General features: G+C 51.1%; 1 protein-coding gene across 22 annotated transcripts in view; it reads left to right on the forward strand.

Moving 5' to 3' along the window:
* The window catches only part of CAMK2G (calcium/calmodulin dependent protein kinase II gamma), a 54,290-nt gene that overhangs the window by 13,265 nt on the left and 18,908 nt on the right, over window positions 1-22,117 (forward strand). For 12 of the 22 annotated variants that reach the window (XM_027129855.1, XM_027129850.1, XM_027129863.1 and 9 more), the window contains exons 4-14: window positions 6,777-6,831; window positions 7,703-7,768; window positions 9,995-10,067; window positions 10,212-10,314; window positions 10,742-10,825; window positions 11,261-11,355; window positions 11,933-12,055; window positions 15,668-15,751; window positions 15,974-16,016; window positions 18,518-18,580; window positions 20,546-20,589. In XM_027129855.1, coding sequence (XP_026985656.1) covers window positions 6,777-6,831; window positions 7,703-7,768; window positions 9,995-10,067; window positions 10,212-10,314; window positions 10,742-10,825; window positions 11,261-11,355; window positions 11,933-12,055; window positions 15,668-15,751; window positions 15,974-16,016; window positions 18,518-18,580; window positions 20,546-20,589 — 833 coding nt within the window. The remainder of the gene's footprint in view (window positions 1-6,776; window positions 6,832-7,702; window positions 7,769-9,994; window positions 10,068-10,211; window positions 10,315-10,741; window positions 10,826-11,260; window positions 11,356-11,932; window positions 12,056-15,667; window positions 15,752-15,973; window positions 16,017-18,517; window positions 18,581-20,545; window positions 20,590-22,117) is intronic. The other 10 variants (XM_027129851.1, XM_027129860.1, XM_027129864.1 and 7 more) reach the window with 3 other exon arrangements.

A 22,117-nucleotide genomic window follows, 5' to 3' on the forward strand; every position in this document is an offset into this window, starting at 1 on the left:
GAGATGGGATGGCAGGAGCCCCTTGGATGGTGAAGGAGAAAAATAAGAGGATTTCTCCCTGCTCCCACCCTGACATGGGGGACAGGAGCACATTGTTGGTTGTTGTAAAGCCGAGGAGGTTTGCCTGCCACAACCCACTCCGGCTCCATTTTACATTGTTCAGCTGAAGTAGTCTTTGCCAAAAACGCTGGCCCCAATTCGGTGCTTCTTGCAGAGGGAAAAGAAACTGGGCTGGCTGCAGTGTCTGAGCAGAAGCCCCGGGCTTGACTTGAGGCAGAGCAGGGAGCATCTCCTAGGTTTTCCCTGAAAGCTGTGATCATCACAAAGGACAACACGTTTTCCGCGCTCCTCAGGCACGGCCTCAATATCGGGGCTCCCACAGTGCCCTGGAGGCCTCCCACTCCGCTGGGTTGGCAGCTGGGGCTGTAAGGCGACTTGCCGAAGCTCGATGCTTCCTCCAGAGCTACTCAGCCTCCGGCTTTCCAGATCTCGGGCTGGAATGCTCACCGGGAGCTCTTAACGTAGGAGAGTGAGGTCGTACTCCAGCCCAAGGGGAGAGGAGCTGTGAGGTAACCAGAACTGCAACCATGCAGGGCTTTATAGATGGCAATCAGCAGCTTGGATTACACCCGAAGCAGATTGGCATAGCTGGTGCTCAGCTCTGCCTGGTGCAGTCTTCCACGGAGCCAGCACTTCTCAGCCCACAAGTCCTGGGTTTGGAACTACCGGAGCTCTCTGAAGTTAGACCCTCACCTGCAAACAGAATGGTGGGGACCAAAGTGTTGCCTTAGGTAGAAGAGAAATGATGAGAGGAGCAGCTAAAACAGCAGGCACAAACTCAGGCGTGTTTTGTTTGGCCGGCTCAGTGGTTTAAAAATATTTTTATTGTTTGCCAGTATTTTAAAACGAGATTTCACACTTTGAAAAAAATTCTGTTTCCCAATCTTTCAAATCAGAAGGTTTGGCTCTGCTGAGCCCACATCCATTATGTGGCCGGAATCAGCTGGGGCTGGGCAGTGGCTGCCCCTTCAGCCCGCTGGCCACTGTTTTTGCTGTTATCTCACATTTGTACTGCCTACCTGGTCCCTCTAGGCTTTGTGAGCTTGTGACCTCTGACCTAGCAGTTCCAGAGCAGGAGGAAAAAAGACCGTGGGTGACTAAAGCCATCCATGAGCACAGAAGCATTTTGGTGTTCCAGTCCCAGGTCTCAGGGTCTGCGGACGGCAACTTCCTTTCCTTATGTCCCAGGTGACCAACTCGTAGAGCAATGATGAATTGTCCTCCTGGAGGGAGGAGAACAAGGGGTGGGGTAGATGATGCAGGAGGCAGAACCATGTCTGCGTTACCTGCGACACGGGCATGGTTGACCACAGCAGGGTTAGGGTAGGATGAAGAGAGTCGAGAATCAACCGGCAAGTACAAAACTGGGATTCTAGCTGAATAATGCCCGAGCCTTCTTTTTATGTTTTCTTTTAAATTAGATATATACTTTTTGACCTTTTAGACTTTACTTGGTTTGGTAGCCCCTCCCCCGCTTTTTTTTCTTTTTAACCACCTGCCCCCAGCTCAGAATTAAGGCAGATGGAGTGACCATGTACCCCAGCCATCTGCTCTGTTCGGGAGGGAGCAGGACCCAGGGAAGGCCAGGCAAGGCACACTCCCTTTGTCAGCGTCTGATCTCCTAGAACTGTGCTTCCGTTTCACGACTGCTCCCAGATCCTGGGCGTGTTGGTCTGAGGCCCTGTTTTGGGGTCAAGAGCAGGGGGAGGGAAGGGTGAGTCAGGACCGTGTCCTGGCAGAGCGGGCTAGCCAGGCTATCTGGCGTCCAGTGGGAACCAGGACTCCTGGAGATGTGGGGGAGCTGCAGGTCCAGGAGGCGGGGTTGCCATGGAGCCTGACCTGGCTTGTGGCAGAAGAGGAGGCAGTTTGGTCCCCTTAATTCAGTATTCATCTCCTCTCTCCGCTGCTCCATCCTTCAGAGCTGTGGCCCTTTTGGCTCTAGCCTCTAACTCCGTCCCTCAGGGATACAAGTGGACCAGCCCAAGAGTGGTGCAGAACTGAGGAAGCTGAGAGCAGAGAGCATATGGTCCACCTCTGGTTATTGTCAGACCCTTAGGCACTTGAATTCAGAAGGGTATTTGGTACAAGGAGCCAGGCACCCCCAGTTTTTTTCCCTGATAGATATTCTGCTCCAGGAGTTGAAAGCCTGTTGGAAGAGTGAACCCTAACGTAAACCATGGACTCTGGGCGATAATGATATGTCAGTGTAGGCTCATCAGCTGTAGCAAATGCACTGCTCCGGTGGGGATGTTGATGTTGGGGGACGCTGTGCGTGTGTGGGGACAGGGGGTAGGTGGGAGCTCTCTGTACTTTACTCTCAGTTTTGCTATGAACCCAAAATCGCTCTAAAAGGTAAAGTCTGTTTTTTTTTTTGAAGCCTGTTGGTTCTGAGGCATCCTGCAGGACCTGAAACAGCCCTGGGAGAGTGGCCGGAGGCATGGAGTTGAGAGGAGGAAACGGCAGTAGTGCTAATCATCTAAAGTCTGAGTGAAGTGTCTTCTACCTGTGCTCTGCTTGCTCTCTGCTCTAAATTCCTCTAATGAATAGACTCTGTCTTCCTTTGTGCTGAGCTGCCCCAGCAGTTTCATCACAGTCTAGCATTGTGGTTTAGAGCAGCACTTCTCAAACTTTCATGTGCTCGTGAATCACTTAGGGATTGTGTTAAAATTCAGATTCTGATTCAGTAGGTCTGGGGTGGACCTGAGCTTCCTTACATCTCCTGCTGATGCTCACGCTGCTGATCCATGGACTGCACGTGGAGAAGCAAAGGTCTGTGGCTTTAGAGTCAAGTCCTCTAGGTTTGAATCTGGGATTTGCTGGTTAGCTGTGACCTCGGCACATGGTTTCACCCCCCTGTGCCTCCGTTTTGTCACCTGTGCCTCTACGTGGAGTTGTTTTGAAAAGGTTCAGTAAGCAAAGGAGGCCTAGGAAATAAGTGGAAATGATGAAAATGGAGATTCCAGCTCCCAGAAGTGACCCCTCCTAGACTCCCAGACCCAAATCAGTTCGCAAGTTATTCAAGCCTGGCTGCGTTTTACCTTGGGCCCAGGGTCCATACAGCTAATAGTAAGTGTAGCAAAAGCGGTTGTAAAGAAAGAGAAGGAAACATTGGATCATAACTGAGCAGCTCCCAAATCCCTGCCCACCCGCTTCTGGAGGACAGCGTTCATCCCTCACCAGCCCATGGGATGACAGGACCTCCTTCCCACTGTGTTATTTCCATGGACATGAACAGTGATACTTTGTCAGTGCTTTTTTGACCAAAGTTTGTTAGTTAAAATGTGGCATACTGTTGGTGGCTTTTAAAGAATTGGAAACAGCCACAAAATTTGGGTTGTGGCTTTGTCAGTACTTGAAGGTATGAGACATCGAGGGGTTTTTTTGGCCTGTTCTTCCTTCCACAGTTTGTAAAGAACAATAATTAGGTTTATCACTGTAATGCAGTAACTGCTTCATACTCCTTTTCCAGATCTTCCTGTCTAGAGTTGGTCTGGTCCTCCTTGGCCTTCGTACCCTCTCATGACTGTGGAATGGCCTGGGTGTTGGATTGTTTTTTTCCCCATGCATCCATAGCATCCTTTACTTCTCCCTGACAGCCCTCAGTACAGTACCGCTTGGTTACGCATTTGTGCAAGTGCTTCTTTAAAGCCCGTCTTCCCCGATTCCCCAGAGGCTGCGCGGTGGCAGAGCTGGGTTTCCCTTGTTCACAGCTGTGTCCGTGGCATGTACAGTCACGCCTGCTTCAGGGAGGTGCTGAATGGACACTGCTGAGTGAATCAGAATGGCCAGGGCTAGTGGGGACAGGTTGGAGCTCCTTTGCCTAAGAGGATGGAGAGAGTGACTCCCTGGCAGGCAGTTCCACAGAATCAGGGATCTTGCTGTCAGTTTGCCTTGTCCTCAGGTCTCAGCTCTGCCTCTCAGTATAACTTTGGGTGAGTTTCTTTTGGAGCCACCGTTTCCTGTCCTGTTAGATGGAGGTGATAGAAGTACCTACCCGACAGAGCTAACGCAAGGGTTCAGTCAAATAACGTGTGTAAAAGCACTTGGCACAATGCCGAGCACATTGAAACAGCTCAGCTACGAGTTAGGTATTGTAATTTGGATCATTAATATCAAGAATCTGCTAGGTTGGCAGTTAGAGTGCTGCGTTCAAGTTTCTTGTCTTGTTCTCAGTCCTGTGTTAATTTTCTTTACAAATGGAAACAAAAAGACATCAGTCTTGCTCAGCGATGGAGCCTTCCACACCTGTCCCTCCTCGTCTTGGTGGTTGCCATGCTCTGAGACACACATCAAAGCCATTCTCTGGGTTGGGTGGCCTGGGAGGATTAGTCTTCCTTTGCTGCTCTGCTCTTCTGATTCCCCTCCCAGCTTCCTCCCACCTGGGCTCCGTGTGTGGCCTTTCTGGAGAAGGGCGAGTTCCAGTGACTCCCTGTCTGGGCAGAGGCATGGGTGCCTGCCCTTTTTGCCCTGTTCTCAGCCCTGCTGTGCTGGGTTCAGGGGGGGTGGGTCGGGGGGCAGGGATCCTGGGGAGGCAGGGCCAGGCGGCAGGACTCCCCGGGGAGTGGCTGTTAGCATCGTACCTGCTGCCCTGTCAGTGCATCATCCTGCTGCTGTTGGTCACCTCCCTAATGAAGCTGGTCTTTAGCTTCTGGGACAGCTGATTTCCAGGGGATTATTTGTATTACACACTTTAATGCTTTTTAGTAGCAAATTTTTAATTAAATGGAAAGTCCTCTTGGAAGCAAGGGAGCAGCAGCTGCAGCAGGACTCAGCATGAGACACCAACTCCTGCCAGAGACCCACAAGTGAGGAGGGAGGGTGGCAGGGCTTTGGGGGAGCTCGCTTGAGCGTGCCTGGCTCAGTTAGGGTGGAAGGGAGGCAGGGGTTTGGCTATGGCTCCTTCCTTATGTCCCCCACAGGCCTAGAGAAGTATGAGCTTATGTGCCCGAGTATAGGAGAGAATCATTTGAGGAGGAAGGGTTTTAGAAGTACCACCTGCCTTTGATCCCATTGGTAAATTGCAGAAATACTGAGTTCTGGGGGAATTTTGGGGTGAGTAACCAGATCAGATCTAATAAGGTTGGCAATATGAAGTATAAACAATTGTCAGACCCTGGTTCTAGCCCTGGCAGGCCCGAGTCCTCATTTGTCAAGTGAGGAAAACCACAGGGCTCTAGTGATGGCTGAGTGCCTGTATTTTACATTCGGCTGATCTTGCTTTGGTGGGAAGGGTATGTAGGAAAGTGCCTCAGCCCTGATGAAACGCTCTCACACTGGAAACGGTAGTTGTCATTTGAGCTGGTTGGGGCCGGACATGGAAGAGACACTGTGATTTCTTTGTATCCAAGAACTTCACTGGTTGGTTTGGTGTCAGGCCATTCTTGAAGTGCTCTGCAAGGTGCTCCTGGAACTGCTGAGGGATGGAGTGAAGGTCAAACAGAAGAAGCCCTTTGGAACATAGGCTCCCCATCAAGAGAGTGCAGGTGAGGGGAGGGACAGGAGCAGCTAGGATGGTTGGCCAAAACAAAGTTGTGTTTGCAGTAGAATGATGCTCAGGGGTTGGCATTTAACCCCGAGGTGGCTTTGTGGGCACAGGCTTGAAGAGGAGACCTCAGAAGACATTAGGTTGAGCTTTTGCCCACGAGCTCTGGAGGTGGGGAGTGGGAAGGGATTCTGCTCGCCAGCCTTTTCTTGCAGCCTTCACTGCAGCTCCATGCAGTAGCCTCTTGGAGCCGTCTTTGATGCTGTTGTAGGCACATTCGTGAGTGGTTTCTCTCCGGGCTCCATTGCTTTGTTGCCGGGGTGTGTGGGCTACTCCACATTTCTTATAGGAAACAGTGATATGGACCAGTCTTTGGAGTCAGAAAGAGCTGGGTTCACATTTGGACCCACTACATCTTTGGCCTTTGGCAAGATACTGTATGTCCCTGAGCGTCCAGTGTCCTCATCTGTGGAATGGGAGTAATACTTATCTCGGGGTGGTCATCAGGAATAATAAACTCTTTGAAGGCCAGTACTGTGTCCTTCCTAAATCCCGCCATCTACCACAGGGTCCAACACCCAGTAGTCACTCAGTAAATGCTTGTAGCGTAAGTAATGTACGCAAAGAGCCTAATACAAGGCCTGGCACGTAGTGAGCACTTAATAAATGGTTATTGTTGTCGTCGCCTGAATCTGTGTGTTGCCTCCTGTGCTCACCATCCGTCATCCTCCCTCCACGCGCCTCCCTGCTGGGCTCTGCCTTTCCCACTTCTTCCCCTCCCTCTGATTCTTCTGTCCCCATCTACTCCAGGCTCTCAGGCTCTCCCATCTCGTCATTCTCTGTCCCCCGCAGTCTGCGTCTCTCGGTGCTGCTCGCTTTGCGTTGCACCCTCACGTGTCATGTCCCAGGACTACCTTCTCTGGGACCAGCCCCCTCTGGGAAGAAGGTTCTTGCTTTTCTCCGTCCTACCTTACTTCTTAGCCACAAAGCTTCTGTCTCTCGCCTACACTGTAGGCAGTCTGAGGTGGCGACCAGAGCGCTGGACCTGGGGTCTGGTCGTCTCTGCTTTGTGGCCATGTTGCCTTGGACCGGGGCTGCTGGGCGTCTGCCCATTCTCAGGAGAGAGCCTGTGGGGCTGACAGGACGGGGCAGGGCTGGGGTGGCCAAGGAGGAGAGGAGTAGGATTTCCAGGTTTTCTCTCTGTTAATCTCTGTCCCCATCTCCTCTCTTGCAGTACGCCTCCATGACAGTATTTCTGAAGAAGGGTTTCACTACCTCGTGTTTGACCTGTAAGTGCCGCTTTCTGAGGGTGTGGGGGCCTTTCCCTCCAGCCGGCTCAAGAGGAAGGCTTGGAAAAAAGGCCTAAACTGGGTCTTCAGCCTCTGCCGAGGGTCCCCCTCCTTTGCCCATGGAGAGGGGTTTGATTTTGAACTTCCTCTGGTAATGGGCAGGTTGCCGAGGGTCTCCTTGCTCACTCCGTATCTCCCCCGGGCTCTGAACCCCGGGATGGCATTGCTCTTGCATTTCTGTTCAGCAGCACACCTTGTGCAGATGCTTTTTTCTTGTTTCTTGGTGTGTTGTCCTTAGTGGAGAAATAGAACATAGGTCTTTGCATGACCTTAAAAATTCTGGGAAATTGAAGGTACCTTTTATTAGTCATAAACTAGGCTCCCATTGGTCTCTCCTCCACTTTGGTTACGGTTTAATTTCTTAAAAGTGGCTCTTCACCTCCTAGAAATGCCTCCTTGGTATTTTCCGGGTTGGGTCTCTGTGTCCTTGGTCTCATTATTCTTCAACTTCAGTGGTAGGTCTGTCATTCTTGGGCAGCTTTATCTTCGTATTCAGATTGGTCTCAAATAAAGCTATGACTGTTTGAGTAGGTTGATTATTTTCTCTTAGATGCCTGTATATTCATCTTTACCAGAGTATTAGCTAATCTATAGGTTACAGAAACAGAAATGTGCAGGGGGAAGGGAGGGCCCATGTTGTCCCAAGGAGAAGCTCCATGTCATTGAAGGACTGGCGTGCTCTGGGCTCTCAGACAAAATGCATGTAGAGCTGACACTTCTCTAAAGCTGTTGTACAGTGTGACCTGTTACCTGTTGGATGCTGGGGTTGGACACCTGACCTGCCTCCTCTGACCCTCTTTGTTGGTTGCAGTGTTACCGGTGGGGAGCTGTTTGAAGACATTGTGGCCAGAGAATACTACAGTGAAGCTGATGCCAGGTGAGATGAGGGCCCTGGGGGCCAGGCGTCCTGCCTGTTTGAATCGTCTTTGGGGGAGATCAGAAGAGCTCTTACCTGGACAAGGATTCTGTAGAGCTGGACTCAGGCTACATTCCGTGGGTATTGTTAGGAGTTAATAATTCAGCACTCCCAGATCAGTTTTTTTGCAAAGCTCTTACATATCTCCTTTACGCCGTCACACCAGAAATACCTTTTCTTTGCACCACCGCCTACTCACAAGGGCCCAAGGACCCTCCCTATCCCTGCTTCTTTCTTTTGACAAATCCTGCTGCATAACGAGGCATCCTGGGGATGATCCAGAGATGGAGAAAACATGGTTTGTGTCCCAAAGGAGTGTAAATGTCTGGGTTAATAATCCAACCGGGGAACCTTCCTGAGAGATTTCAGCCTGAATCACCTTGTGTCTTGACCACCATCACCAGCCCCCATGTGGGGCTCCGCAGGCTAGAGGACCATTCCTCGGCCATACCCTTCAGCCCCCAGCCCTCCAGGAAGCCCTGGCAGCTCCTCCGTGTGACACAGCAGAATTCCTCCCACACCGCAGCTCTGGGGCGCTTGTTTGGCCTGCCTTTCCTTCCTCGGCTCCTCCCCCGCCCTGAGTTTTCTCTCGGGTGATGTCCTTACAACCTGATTTTGATCATCCTGCCTGCAGCTTCTCAGGCATATGTGGCCGCTCTGGCTGCCTCTGGAGGGTGGGGGAGCACAGCTTCCTCACAGATTTCTCAACCCTGAGAGGCCATTGTTTGCTGATCAACCTCAGATGCTTCAGCCTCAGGAAAAATTCTCAAGTGGGAGATGAATTCCAGTGCCAGCAGGGGAGGACCAGGCTCTGGGCGGGAGGAGGCAGTGATAGCTCAGGGAGCCTGGCGGGGAGGAGGGGGGGCCGGGGCGGGTGACTGTACCAGTGGGCTTGGCCTGGCTCTGCTGGGACAGTTCGCACTTTTGCCATTTTTGGCCAGAAGGCTCTCCCTGCTAGCTTGGCTCTGTTCTAATTATATATTTCTGTGGAGACTCGCCTCTTCAGCTCAGTCTTAAAGTCTCTTTGGCCTACTCTTGGGCTGTGTCCTATAGGGAGGCCTGAGCCTCCGCCTCCAGGAGCCCAGCAAGACCCTTTGGCTCTTGTGGAAGCCCCAGCATCAGCTTTTAAAGGAAGGAAAAATAAGTCCAGGTCACCAGCTCAGCAGACACTTGGTAGTACCTGCTCCATTCTCTAGGCCAGGGTTCCTCAGCCTCGGCGCTACTGACATTTGGGCCAGATAATTTTTTGTCGTTAGGGCCCCTCCTGTGCATTGTAGGTTTAGAACCATCTACCTGCTAGATGCCAGTAGCACTGTCCCTCTCAGTTGTGACAACCAGCAATGTCTCCAGGCATTGCCAGATGTCCTCTGGGGGCCATAATCATCCCCCAGTTTTCACCAGTGCTCTAGACTGCCAGTACACCCCACCAGGAGTTTGACTGTAAGTGTGGCAGGATGGTTTGGAAGGTGGATTCACGAATCAGCAGCTGAATGTGACTCTAGGTTAGTTTGTCTTTTTCTATGAAAAATCATGATCAGAAATGCTCCTCAGGTGCCTGTTTGGAACCCTCTTTAGTACCTTGTTTCTTGATGGTGCCTGTGTACTTGTTTTATCTCCCCTACTAGATGATAAACTTCAGGGCAGGCACTGGGTCATCTTTACAGCTGATGTGGTACCAAGCACAGTGCCTGTAGGTGCTCGATAAACGTTTAAATGAAAGAATGAGTGTACCCACCCCCGAAACGACTTAAGCTAATAAGTTGGACTATCCTTCCTGAGTTGCTACCACAAGCCTCTTCTCCAAGAACAGAGTTACCATAGCGGGGAAGAGAAACAAGGAAGGAGTTGGATGGTCTCTCTTTCTCAGGAGTCTGAGATGTCCCCCAGTTTCTTGGAAACCAATTGAATATGTTGGGCCTTTACAGTCTAAGGAGGCATGGTGGACCCTGTTCTAGTCTGCCCTCTGCCATTATCTAGCAGGAGAGCCTGGAAAAACCACTTAATCTGCTTGGGCCTCAGTTTCCTCTTCTATAAAGTAGGTTTAACAGATGATGTCCTAAGTCCAAGGTTCTAGCTCCTCATTGAGTGATTCTCTGTTAATCCCTGACCCAGAGATAAGTGCTTTTGTCCACAGCGTGTGGTCATGGATGGTTTAACCCTGAACTGACCTTTCTTCTGCTTTTGCAGCCACTGTATACATCAGATTCTGGAGAGTGTTAACCATATCCACCAGCATGACATTGTCCACCGGGACCTGAAGGTACTACCCAGGTTCCCCCTTTGCCTCTTGCTTGTGAAGCGTTGGCGCCACCTGGTGCCAGATCGTAGTACTGCGAGGCCCAAACTAGGCTCCGTCTGGGCTGCGGGTGGGTGCCTCACGAGGTTCTCTGTCTTCCTTACACAGCCTGAGAACCTCCTGCTGGCAAGTAAATGCAAGGGTGCCGCAGTCAAGCTGGCTGATTTTGGCCTAGCCATCGAAGTACAGGGAGAGCAACAGGCTTGGTTTGGTAAGAGTGACCCTGTCTTCCTGGAATGCAGCCCCCGCCCTTCCTCCTCTTCCTGATCTGCCTTCCTCTTTCATAACTAGAAGCCAGACCCTTAATGGTCCTGGGCTCCTCAGGGACTGGAGGAGGGGAGGGTGCAGAACTCCCCCTGGCCCTCCATGACTCAGTACAGTGAGACTTGCTGCTGTTAGCACTGTGTTCTTGCTGCTCTGGGGAGGATGGGAATTCCTGGTAGACACATGGACTTACCCTCTGATTTAGATTCCGGGCACTACAAGAAGCCCAGCCCGTCATCTCTTGCTGCCCGTGTGCTGAGAGCTTATGTAGCAAATGCAACAGGAGTAAGAAGGGACTTGGGGGAAATTGCTAATGTGGGTTTAATGAAAGAGAAAGTGGGTTCAGTGTGCCTCCGCTGTCTCTTCCGCTACAGGTTTTGCTGGCACCCCAGGTTACTTGTCCCCTGAGGTCTTGAGGAAAGATCCCTATGGAAAACCTGTGGATATCTGGGCCTGCGGTAAGCCCATTCCACACACTCAGCTTTTTGGTGTTAAGGGCCCTCGACTTCCAGCGATGGCAAGAAAGAGGCATTGCTCTTCCTTGTGGGTCCCACAGGCGTCTGGTATATGTGAGCTCACGGTGTTTGCTCTAGTGTCCCCGGGATGGCTGTTTCCATCACACCCTTCTCCCCAAGTATTTCCTAGATGACGTTGCATCCTTCTTGAAGAGGGATTTGCCCATGCCTTAGCAGGTGGGTTGTGCCTAAAGAAATCCCGGACGCGGCTTGGTGACGTGGGGAGTGAAGCATAGTGGCACAGCATTATTGGCTGTCATTCACTTCTCCTTCTGGTATGGCCTTGACTTTCTGGGTGGCTCTGAGCCCTGTGTGGCTTTTCTTGGTTCCTCAGCAAAGCAGGTGACTGACCCCAGTGACCTGTGTCCTGTCTTGTAGGGGTCATCCTGTACATCCTCCTGGTGGGCTACCCTCCCTTCTGGGATGAGGATCAGCACAAGCTGTACCAGCAGATCAAGGCTGGAGCCTATGATGTAAGGACCTGTTTGTTCCTGCCCCTCAGGCTCTGACCAGGGGAAGGGGCGTGTTGAGTGTGTCACAGGGTACAGGGAGTGTCAGGGACTTTGAAGACCCAGGGATGCGCATGGCATATAGGCCTCAGTTCTTGACACCACCTGTCCCAGGGAGCAGCTTTTTTGCACAGCCATTTTTGGTAGCTGTAAAGTCACGCAGTCCACTGAAGCCCTTTGGTCTGTTATTTGCAAAGAATGGTGTGGCTGTGTGGTGTGCTGCATGACATAGGGATGAGAAGTCTGGTGGCTCTCCCACTGCAGTGGGGCCTTCGGCACAGCGCTGAACACCTGATTCCTCCTAGTAGAGAGATGGAGTTGAACCAGAAGATGTCAGAGTCTCCCGGTCTGATATTCTGGCATTCTAACCATGATTGTTCTGTTTTCCTTTCCCGGTCTTTAAGTTGACCCTGATCCTGGGATACCCCAGGGCTTTCCCACACCCTGCTGGGCAGCTTTAGGTAACACAGAGTACCCCAATTATAGGGGGTATGAGGCTCACAGATTTCATACCGCTCCTCCTCTTGTTCCCACTCCTTAGTTCCCATCACCAGAGTGGGACACGGTGACTCCTGAAGCCAAGAACTTGATCAACCAGATGCTGACCATAAACCCTGCAAAGCGTATCACAGCTGACCAGGCTCTCAAGCATCCATGGGTCTGTGTAAGTGTCTTCCACCGAGATCAAGGAGATCAGGGATATCAGCTTTCAATGTGCCCATAGCACTGTCTTTACCCTCCTTCTTATGAATAGAGAATAATCATTTTGGGCCCTGAGCTAAGACCCAGCAGAGGGGAGGGGGCACTGGATGGGGCCCAGGGCCAGCAAATGTCATCAGGAGGAGTTGGGGAGGCGATTGGGACTAACTGGCCTCTGTCTCTCCCCCACTCACTTGTCAGGTGTGGTTTAGCTTTGATCTTGAATGAGGGCTTAGGTTGACCCTTGCAGACTCTAGTTGATGAGAGAAGGCAGCTGGCAGAACTCAAAGTGAATTGCCATGCCTAGAGTGCCTATTCGGATCTCAGCTCTTAGACGACTCTAATGGAAATGTGACCAAGACCCAGCAAATGAACAGAAGGGGCCTCTGAGCCATGAAAAAGAGCCTCCTGAAGTTCAGTCATAAATCTCGCCCTAGGAGAAGCCCCCGGGGCTATCATTGTGGGTCAGCATATTCTGTTTTCGTGTACAATTCTATCAGGCTGAAACATCTTTTTTCAAACAAGAGGGTCTGCCTCTTGTTAGGCCTCCTGACAGCTACGATGCATTTATGTATTTGTTCTTTCCCGTGTTTACTGAATGCCTCTTTGATGCTGGTCCCTGTGTGGGTGCTGTAGATACAGAGATGAATAAGGCATGGTGCCTTCCCTCACACATCTCAAAGATTACCTGGGGAGACAGGCACTCAAGCAGGCAACCACTCTGCAATGTGACAAGTACGTAAAAGAAGCTAATGAGTATGTAGGAGCTCCTGCCGTCTCTGGTGGGCAGTGGGATTGCTAAAGGCATGGAGGAGGTGGGCTCTGTCCTGGTTCTTGGCAGATGACTGGGAGTTCCCCAGGATGATAACCTGCAGACAGAGGTTCGCAAGGGCCAAGGTGAGAGGCCATGGGGAAATTGTGGCGAGTTCAAGGAATATTGAGTAGTTTGGTTGTAGATGAACGTAGGACTACAGGAATACAAGAGACTGAAGCCAAAAAGATTCCAGGACATACAGGTTTCTGCCTAAGGAGTTTGGATTTTACTCTGAAAGCACAGGGAACCATTTAAGGGTTTTAAAGAGGGAATGAAGTATGCAGTTAATTAAGAAAGATCAGTTTGGAAGCTGTGTAGAAAATGGAATTGAAGAGGAAAGAGGCAGGGGCAGAGAGCTCAGGAAGCTGTCGTGACTGTCTAAGCAAGTCCAGATGAGGTCTCGGCTAAGGGTAATAATAGGAGAGTGGGCGGTATGGCAAGGAGTGGACACATCTGAGAGATGTTTGGGACATAGAATGAAAAGGATTTAGTGACCAGCTGGATTTGGGAGGTGAAGGAGAGAGTGGGATCTATGAGGACTGCCAGGTTTTGAATTGGTAACTGAGTGGAGGGTTGTACCATTCACTGACCCAGAGGAAACCCAGAGGATGAACCTGTTTGTGAGAAAAGATGATGATTTTAGTTTCCTACATGTTAAGTGTGGTGTTTGAGGACCTCTGGCTGGAGATATCCAGTGGGTAGTTAGAAATATGGAAAAGAAGTTAAAAATTGGAAATATAGGTTGTAGTCATTTTGGTGGTGTTGGGGCTATAGAAATAGATGGGATTGTTTCTATGCTGATTGAATTCCTTTTTCTGTTTTTTTGGAGGGTTATTTTTTGGCTGTGTTGGGTCTTCGTTGCTTCGCGCGGGCTTTCTCTAGTTGCGGCGAACGGGGGCTACTCTTTGTTGCAGTGCGCGGGCTTCTCATTGCAGTGGCCTCTCTTGTTGTGGAGCACGGGCTCTAGGCGCATGGGCTCAGTAGTTGTAGCACGCGGGCTCTAGAGCGCAGGCTCAGTAGTTGTGGCGCACGGGCTTAGTTGCTCAGCGGCATGTGGGATCTTCCCGGACCAGGGCTTGAACCAGTATCCCCTGCATTGGCAGGTGGATTCTTAACCACTGCGCCACCAGGAAAGCCCCTGATTGAATTCTTACTGTGGGCTGTTGTAAGAGAAGAGATGGCCACCAGCATTTAGCGCCAGGGAGAGTTGGAGGAGCCGGCAAAGGAGACTGAGAATGAGAATTTCCATGGGAGAAGGAGGATCAGGAGATCCTAAGAAACAGGAGGTCTCAGGAAGGGAGGTTCTGTAATTAGATGCTTCAGAGAGTCCATGATAAAGACAGAAGAGAGCCTGTTGGCTCTGACCAATTAGAAGCATTGTTTCATTATTTCACTGATAGAGGCAGTGGAGGGAGAGAGACTGAAGCCTGTTTACAGTGAGGTGAGGAGGGAATGAGGGTGAAGAAAGAAAGACATGGTACTAGTTAGAGAAGATGGATGAGTCAGGGGAGTTTTTAAAATCTTGCGCTTGACTGTATTGTGTAGACTACAGAGAAGAATATAATCCAGAATATAAGGGGTTAAAAATATTGGCTAACTGAGGAACCAGTGTTTGGATAGCACAATGAGAGAGGGACTCCTGAGCCCAGGTCAAGGGGTCAGCACATGAGGGATGATGCTTCTGAGACCTGGGATTAGGTTGCAGGGGTGTGAAAATCAGCTTGTGGTTAGACGGCTGAAGTTGAAGTTCTTGCTTGATGATCTCTCATTTCACTTTGTGGAGAAGTTTACACTTTGGAGGAGGAGGTGAAATATGAGATCTGGGGAAGGTAGATAAGGTTGGGAGAGTTGCTTCGGGAACTAGGAAAGGGAGCGGCCAGAGGGGAAGGAAGGCAGGATGGCCCTGTGGGGGTGTGGGCACCAGGCTGCATGTTGTAGGATTTATTTTTTTAGCAGGCTGGCCAAGGTAACAACAGCAGAGTGAGGGGATGAGCCACTTAAAATGGGTACTCAAGAACTGCGGAAACATTATGTTCTGGGGTCGTGTTTGTGGACCCCACCCTCCATCCTCCTATATATCTCAGCAGACCCTGAGAACATCTCTGTATTAGAATATGTAATCATTGATGCTTGTATTGCTGACCCTGTGTCATCAGGGAAATGTAAATCATGTTCAGGGGACTCTGTTTAAGGAGGAAGTTAGCAGTGATACATTGAAGAAAAATTCCTATCCAAAACGGTGAAAAGAATTAATGCTTCAAGGTAAAGATCCTTAGCTTCTCAGATCACAGCTTCATTTAAGACCTTGTTGGCGAGTGGGATGGTTGTTGAGAGGAACTCTTAGAAGGAATGAATGTTCTCTCTGGAGAGCAGGAACCCTTTCTGTTCTCTCACTGCCCAGAATCTGGAGCCCAGTAGGTGCTCACTAAATAGCTGCTGAAGGAATAACTGCATGAGGATCACAACACACAAAATACTCTCCCGTTCCATAGCCTCCATCTCCCAAGGAAGATTAGAATGCTCTCTTGGGCACCTTCATCCAGCATCAATTACCGGTGGTGTTTTCATGTCCAGATTATTGTCCTTACATAACCTTGATTTTTGGGTAGTGCTTTTATTGTAAAAGCATTTTCACATCTATGACCTCATCTTATCTTCAGAGCAACTCTGGGGCGGCTGAGCACATGGCCACCGGTGCTGGGACTATGGTGAGGGGCCTAGGATCCGGTGGGGGGCTCACAGGCCTGTCTATTTGGCTTCCAGCAACGGTCCACAGTGGCATCCATGATGCATCGTCAAGAGACCGTGGAGTGCCTACGCAAGTTCAATGCCCGGAGAAAACTGAAGGTGAGTCTAGCCTTCCGGGCCGGGCTGCCAGCATCCTGAAATCATACCTTTCAGCAGTGCACCCCCTGCCCCATCACAGAAGGAAGCTCCCCTCCTGGCTGGAGCTGAGCTATGAAGGTTGTACTCATTGGGAGCCCCTAGCCAGCAGCTGCCCTCTGCCTGAGAACAGACTGTGCTTTTCTAGAGCCTGATGGAATTCACAGGACCCTCTTCTTTCCCCAGGGTGCCATCCTCACGACCATGCTTGTCTCCAGGAACTTTTCAGGTATGTTTTCAGCTGTGCACTTTAACTCTACGAGGTGAGTGGGTCAGAATGGGCTGTTGCCATATATCATGCCATCCTGACACTGGGTGTCTCAGGCAACACCTTGACCAAGATGATGAGGATCCTGTTTGGAGGGGCTGCTGCAGCTGAGTTTTGTAACCTGAAATTCTGGGGGGCTTTACTTGACTTCAGGTTTATGAACTGTATTCCCTAGAACCTCCCAAGGAGTAGTCTGCCCAGTCTTCCATTTACCTTGTCCCTGGGTATTCTTACTTAATTCTCTGAAGACTCTCAGCACTTTAAGATTTTAGCCAGTCTCAAGGGCATTGGAGGATGTGCTGGGAAAAAGAAGGAGATGAGATGTAGTGAATCTTCCCAGACACCACCATTAATTGGCTGACTGGGACGATCACTACATCGTTGTGTCCAAGTGGAGATGACTGATAGAAATTATTCCAGATGTTTAAACCTTTTACAGGGACTGTGCTTAAAATATTCTCTTTTGTACCAACTGTAAAAGTGAAGAAATAGAGACCAGCAGGATGGAGGGAAAGGAATTTGCTTAATGTTGCGTGAGGAATTGGGAGAGTTGGGACCAGTAATTTGTAAATCACACTTGACATTTCTTTTTAAGATGCAAGACATTCCACCTTCCCCCTCCCCCCACCCTCATCATTGTTTGCCCTCACTTGGGAAGCACAGTGGCTTTTCTGTGAGGAAAAGATTAATGATGGGACTTAAGACAGAAAGGTTTCTTCCCAGTTTGCCTTTTCCCCTGATCTTCCCTCCCCCTAACCCCCAGCCCCACTGTTTTGGTTCAAGACCCCCTTCTCATTCTCATAACCAGACTCCCTCCCTTGCTTTCCTTCTACACAGCCATGGGGGTGGGGGGGTTGTGTGTGGGGGAGGCTCGGGTGGGCAGCTACCTGGGCAGAGATTGCTCCCTTGAGCTTGAGTCCACGGGCTTGGCTGTACTGGTTCCCGGTAACCTCCAGCCCTGGCTCTGGGGCTTCATGAGCTCTAGCCCGAGTGAGAGCCACAGGGCCCTGGAGGGTCAGGACTGGAGAGTAAGCTGGGAGAGTGTCCCCCTCAGGCCCATCCCCTGTGACCCTAGTTGGGGCTCGATCTTGTGTTCTGGATTCACCTCACAAATGGGGACAGGAGGGCACAGTGGGCCACCTCCTGCAGAGGTGGAGCTGTTGTCCCACATCAGGCCTCTGGTCCTCTAATTACTTGCACCTTCTACTTTCTGGGTTTAAGAAAGCCTTTCTAGAGGACGCTCAAGGGCAGGTATGTGCCGACCCTAGAATGAGGTGATCTCTTCTCTCTCTGAGTGGAAGAGATGTGAAACAGGCTGCTAGGAAATCAATAGCATGTGCCCCATCCCGTGGCCTCCGGCCTCCGCATCAGCCTCTCCCCGTCCATTTCATGAAATTGGTGTCCTGGTTTCAGGAACTCAGTCTCTCTGTTACAACACAGCACCTTCACTGATCCCTAAAGAGCCTCCTGTCCTTGCTGCCCAGACTTTGTCTGGCCGTGGCACTCACTTTGCCCTGGCGCAGGAGGCAGAAAAACAAACAAACAAAAAGGAATGCTGCAAGCACTCCAGGATGACCTTGTCTGCCCTGACTCTGGGACAGGTGGAAGACAGAGCCAGTCTCCAGAAGCTTCTGTAGGAAGAGGTGTCTAGAAGTATAATCAAGAAGGAAGGGCACTTGTGTGCTTCTTTAGGAACAAGTGAGGCTGTTTTCTGAGTTGATCCCAAATAGAAGGTTCAGCTTATCCCTGGATTCTAGCAGGTTGGCTTGTGGTGCAATCGGGGCTTCTAGAATGTATTGCTTAAGCGGCCTTTGTTTACTTTCTGGGCGCTCATTTTTGGGGCACCTACACCTTTGGAACTCTGAAATGCAGCCTCTCCTGGCCACCTGTCTTGAAGAGGGAAAGTGACGGGTGTCTCTGAGGAGTTGGGGGCCGTGGAACATCAGTGAACTGGCTGCACAAGGGCCACGGACCCTCCCTGGGCCCCAGTGCCAGTCTCTCTGCTGTTTGGAATGCGGCCGGAGGAAAGGGCTGCCCTCCGAAAATGTCCTCCTTTAGGTCCCCTGGGGAGGAAGGTTTGCAGATGAGGCTCAGTTTCCTGACAGCCTTAAGCTAGGGCTGGACTGCCTCGGAAGGGACACGGCCCCTTGCCAAGTCAGGCTTTGACCTGCAGACCCTCACCCGAGGTGGTCGTGGGACAGGTGGAGCCGCGGGATCCCCCACGCCCTGTCCGAGCCCGGTTCTCTCAGGTTCCCAGACTGCTGCAGGGCTGGCTGCACCTGCTCACCAGCCTGCCCCCGGCACCTCTGCTCCCCCAGCTCGGCCGGCTTGGCCACGCCGCCCGGACCCTGCCGTGCACAGCGGCAGCGGGTTCCTGTGGCTCGCGCTGGGGCATGCTCGCTGCTGACTGGCCCCCGTGGCTTTGCGGCAGCTCTGTGCACTCAGAGACTGTATCCCCTCAGTTGGCAGGCAGAGCTCCGCCCCCGCCTCGCCTGCCGCGAGCGCCGCCGGCCTGGCCGGGCAAGGTACGTGGCATGAGTCCTCCCCGACCGCCTGCCTCGGCTCCCTGCCACCCCACCAGGAGGGCCAGCATGCCAGGCCCGCTCACCAGGGAGGCGAGTCCCATGCTTGCGGGCTGAGATGGGCATGCCGGACGGACCACCTAACTTGGCATCTGCGAGCGCATCGGTGTTACGGAGCCCCCTAACCAGCCGTGCATGCTGGGCGCTTGCCAACTCTCAGGAGGCAATAGCCTGGGACATGGAGCTGGGCAGCAGGAGGCTTTCCTCCCAACGCCACCCGCCCGAGAGCCTGGCCCGCCTGTGAGGGCTGCGGCCAAGGTGGCCCGAGACAGCCCTGGCGTGGCCCAGAGCTGAGCTGCCCACAGCGGAAGACTAGGCTTCAGCGGCACTGGTGGGCGGCCCCAAAGGGGAAGCCACGCCCTTCACAATTGTGAAGTCTGGCATTTGCCGGCCTCGGGGTCTGAAATGCCGTAGATTACAGAAGCTGTGCAGATAGCCGCTCCTGAGTTTGGATCCTAGCCCTGCCACACCCTGAGCAAGTCACATCAGCTCTCCCAACCTTAGTTTCCTCATCTCTCCAATGGGGCTAAGAAATAACATGGTGACGATTAAGATCATGTATGTCTAAGGCCCTCAACCCTGCCTGTATGAGAAAACTTGTTAAGAAAGAAATCCTGATGCTGAGACCCCACCCCAGACAAATAAAATCAGAATCTCTAGGGCATGGGATAGGCATAAGCATTTTTCTCTAACTCGCAAGTGATTCTAATGGGCTGTCAGAGTAGAGAAGTTTGACGTATGTAAAGCACTTAACACCGTCGGTGGTCAGGCATAGTAGTAAACACATTTTAAAAATAAGTTTCAAATCACCCCAGCATAAACTGGAGATAGGACCAAAGGCCATTTTTGGAGGTCAGAATTCTTGTGATGCAAGGACCCTTATTCTCACTGGAGACCCAGCTTGGGCAGGAAAGGCTACCTGAAGGGAAGAATGGCAGCAATAGTGACAGTAGTTAACACCTGCTGAGTTCTTGCTATGTGCCAGGCACTCTGCTTAGTGCTTTTCATGCCATTATCCCATTTTATAGATAAAGAAACTGAGGTTCAGAGAGGTTAAGTAACTCACACAGCTAGCAAGCAGTAGAACCAAGATGCAAACCCATCGAAGTCTAGGTGGATCAGACAGTTGGACTGATTCAATCTCCCTGGAGTCTCCCATCCACTGTCTGCTACTTTCCTGTGACCTTTGTGGCAAACAGGCGTCACCAGCCTTCCTATGTGGAGCTCACCAGCCTTGAGCATCACCCTGTGCCTGGCTAGAATCTGTTTAATACCTCATTATTCTACCCAGTCCTTTCTGCTCAGTGGGTCCAGAGAGTAGACTGAGGAAAGGGTGGCAGTGAGGACATGCCCAGTCAAGGCTTCAACCCCCTGGCAAAACCTTCCTGTAGGTGGTCCTAGTCTCTGTGTCTGTGTCTGTCTGTCCTCACGTCTGGTCTCCTTCATGAACTGTGACACTCTTGTTTCTTGAGAACACTCAGTTGATGTCTTGCATCCTTGCAGCTTGGCTGTCCTGAGAATCTCCATGGCATCTAGGGACAGAGCCCTCACCTTTCACCCTGGCACTCTGCTTCCAGGCCTAGGTGGAAGCTGTTGAAGGCAGAGTTCCCAATGGCCCAGGCAGCCCCAGTACTGAATGTGGTTTCTCCTCCTGAATGCGGAGTGTCCTTGTTTCTGCTGAGCCCTCTTCCATGGCAGAGGAGATCCTGGGGTGCCACCCTGAGGGTCTGACGCTGCTTGAGATGCCCTTCTTGCTTTGGGGCATCAGGAAGGGCCTCTTCTAGGGGGTTCAGGAGACTCCTGGCCCCCTTGTCAAACACATCAGTCTCTTGCGGATCCAGCTGCCAGACTTCAGGATGGGAAGAGGGTACAATACAGGAGACTTGATTTTTCTCTTTGTTTTCACAGCTGCCAAAAGCCTATTGAACAAGAAGTCGGACGGCGGTGTCAAGGTAGGTGTCTCCACTCCTCCAGCCCAAGGTCTGGCCTTTCTCTTCCAATAGTCACTCCCGAGGGACTCCTTGGCACTTTGTTCCCCCTTTCCCCAAGAACCTTCCTATCCTTGCTTTTCTGCTTTAAACCAGAAACCTCTGTGCTCAGAACAGCAGGTTCCACTGGCCTGAGAGGGCAGAGGGATACGTGCTTCACCTGACCCTAGCTTGATTGGAAAGACTCAGGGGAGGTGATCCAAACTATAGTTTACTAGAGCTGAATCCTGAACGTGACTTCCAGACACAGGTTTCATCTCCAGGGCTTGACTCTCTGGGTTTTTTAGGTCACTGGTTAACCTTTTTTTCTTTTTAAAGCACAAACCGATTTAATCAAATGAAAGCAAAGTTTGCCTGGTTGACTCAGGGTACAGGACTTGGCACCTGAAGCCACTATCCTTTTGTTCTTTTTTCTTATCTCCAAAGCACTTCCAGAACCCAGCTCAGATACCATTGAGTGAAAGCGTCAAACTTTCTTGAGGCATAGGCGCCTTAGATACAGGCCAGGGACATGGTACCTCACAGCTCGTTTTCATTTGGTGAGGGAACTTTTCCTGGGGGATGAGGGCAAGACAGGGGCCCATAGGGACCAACAAGAAGCCTTAGTGGGGGTGCTGCTTGGCCAAGGAAGAGGGGTCCTCACACAGCCAAGGTGTTCTTAGAGGCTTTGGGGGCAGAAAGGGCCCTGGGGCTGGGGCATTGGATAGGAGTTCATGCTATCTTGAAGCCTGCCAATTTACACCACGGAGAATTTCAAACCATTATTAAGCAAACCTTTAAGTTCCAACAAAAGTTTAAATTAGACCTTTCCCCAGGATCTTATGTCCCCAGCTGAGATATACCTGTGTGCCCCTTTCCCTTCCCCCATCCCTTCCTCTTTTTCTCATTGTCTGCATGCCTGCTTCCATGTACTTCTGCCCTAAGGAGGGGAGCTTGGGCTCCACGCACACTTGCTGACATGGAGCTGGGGTTGACTGGCAGCCCCTCAGTTACAGGGGTGTGAGCTCGATGGTGCAGCCAGGTTAGGAAAAGGTGGCTAGTTAGAGAGTTTGCATATATTTTTCTGGAGGAGAAGCTAGAGTCAATCTTTACAAAGTATTAAGTACCTGTCAGAGGCTCAGTGCTACATTCATTTCTAAAGGCACACAAGAGGTATAAGAGGAGATGCAGGTTTCATCCAGCCTCAAGAATTGCAGGGTCAATTAAAAAGGAAAGTGAACAGATCTGGGATCAGCTAAGCCCTGAATGGTATATGGTACTGGACCCTACGTGGGATGGTTCAGTCCAAGAAGCTTCTGGGGAAGAGACTTATTGGAGAAAGCTAATAGGAGGTAGGAAGATTGGAACCAAGTCAGTGATTGCCTCTAGAGAATGGGATTGGAGGTGAAGGCAGGGTGGGGAGACACACATTTTGTTTTTTACTTTGTACACATGTGTTTTCTTTAAGATGAGAATGTATTTTCTGTAACTTAAAAACAACAAAAAATATTTT

The sequence above is a fragment of the Aethalodelphis obliquidens genome, unplaced genomic scaffold, assembly GCF_003676395.1.
Source record: "Aethalodelphis obliquidens isolate GAN/ISIS:26980383/991018 unplaced genomic scaffold, ASM367639v1 scaffold37, whole genome shotgun sequence".
Taxonomy (NCBI): domain Eukaryota; kingdom Metazoa; phylum Chordata; class Mammalia; order Artiodactyla; family Delphinidae; genus Aethalodelphis; species Aethalodelphis obliquidens.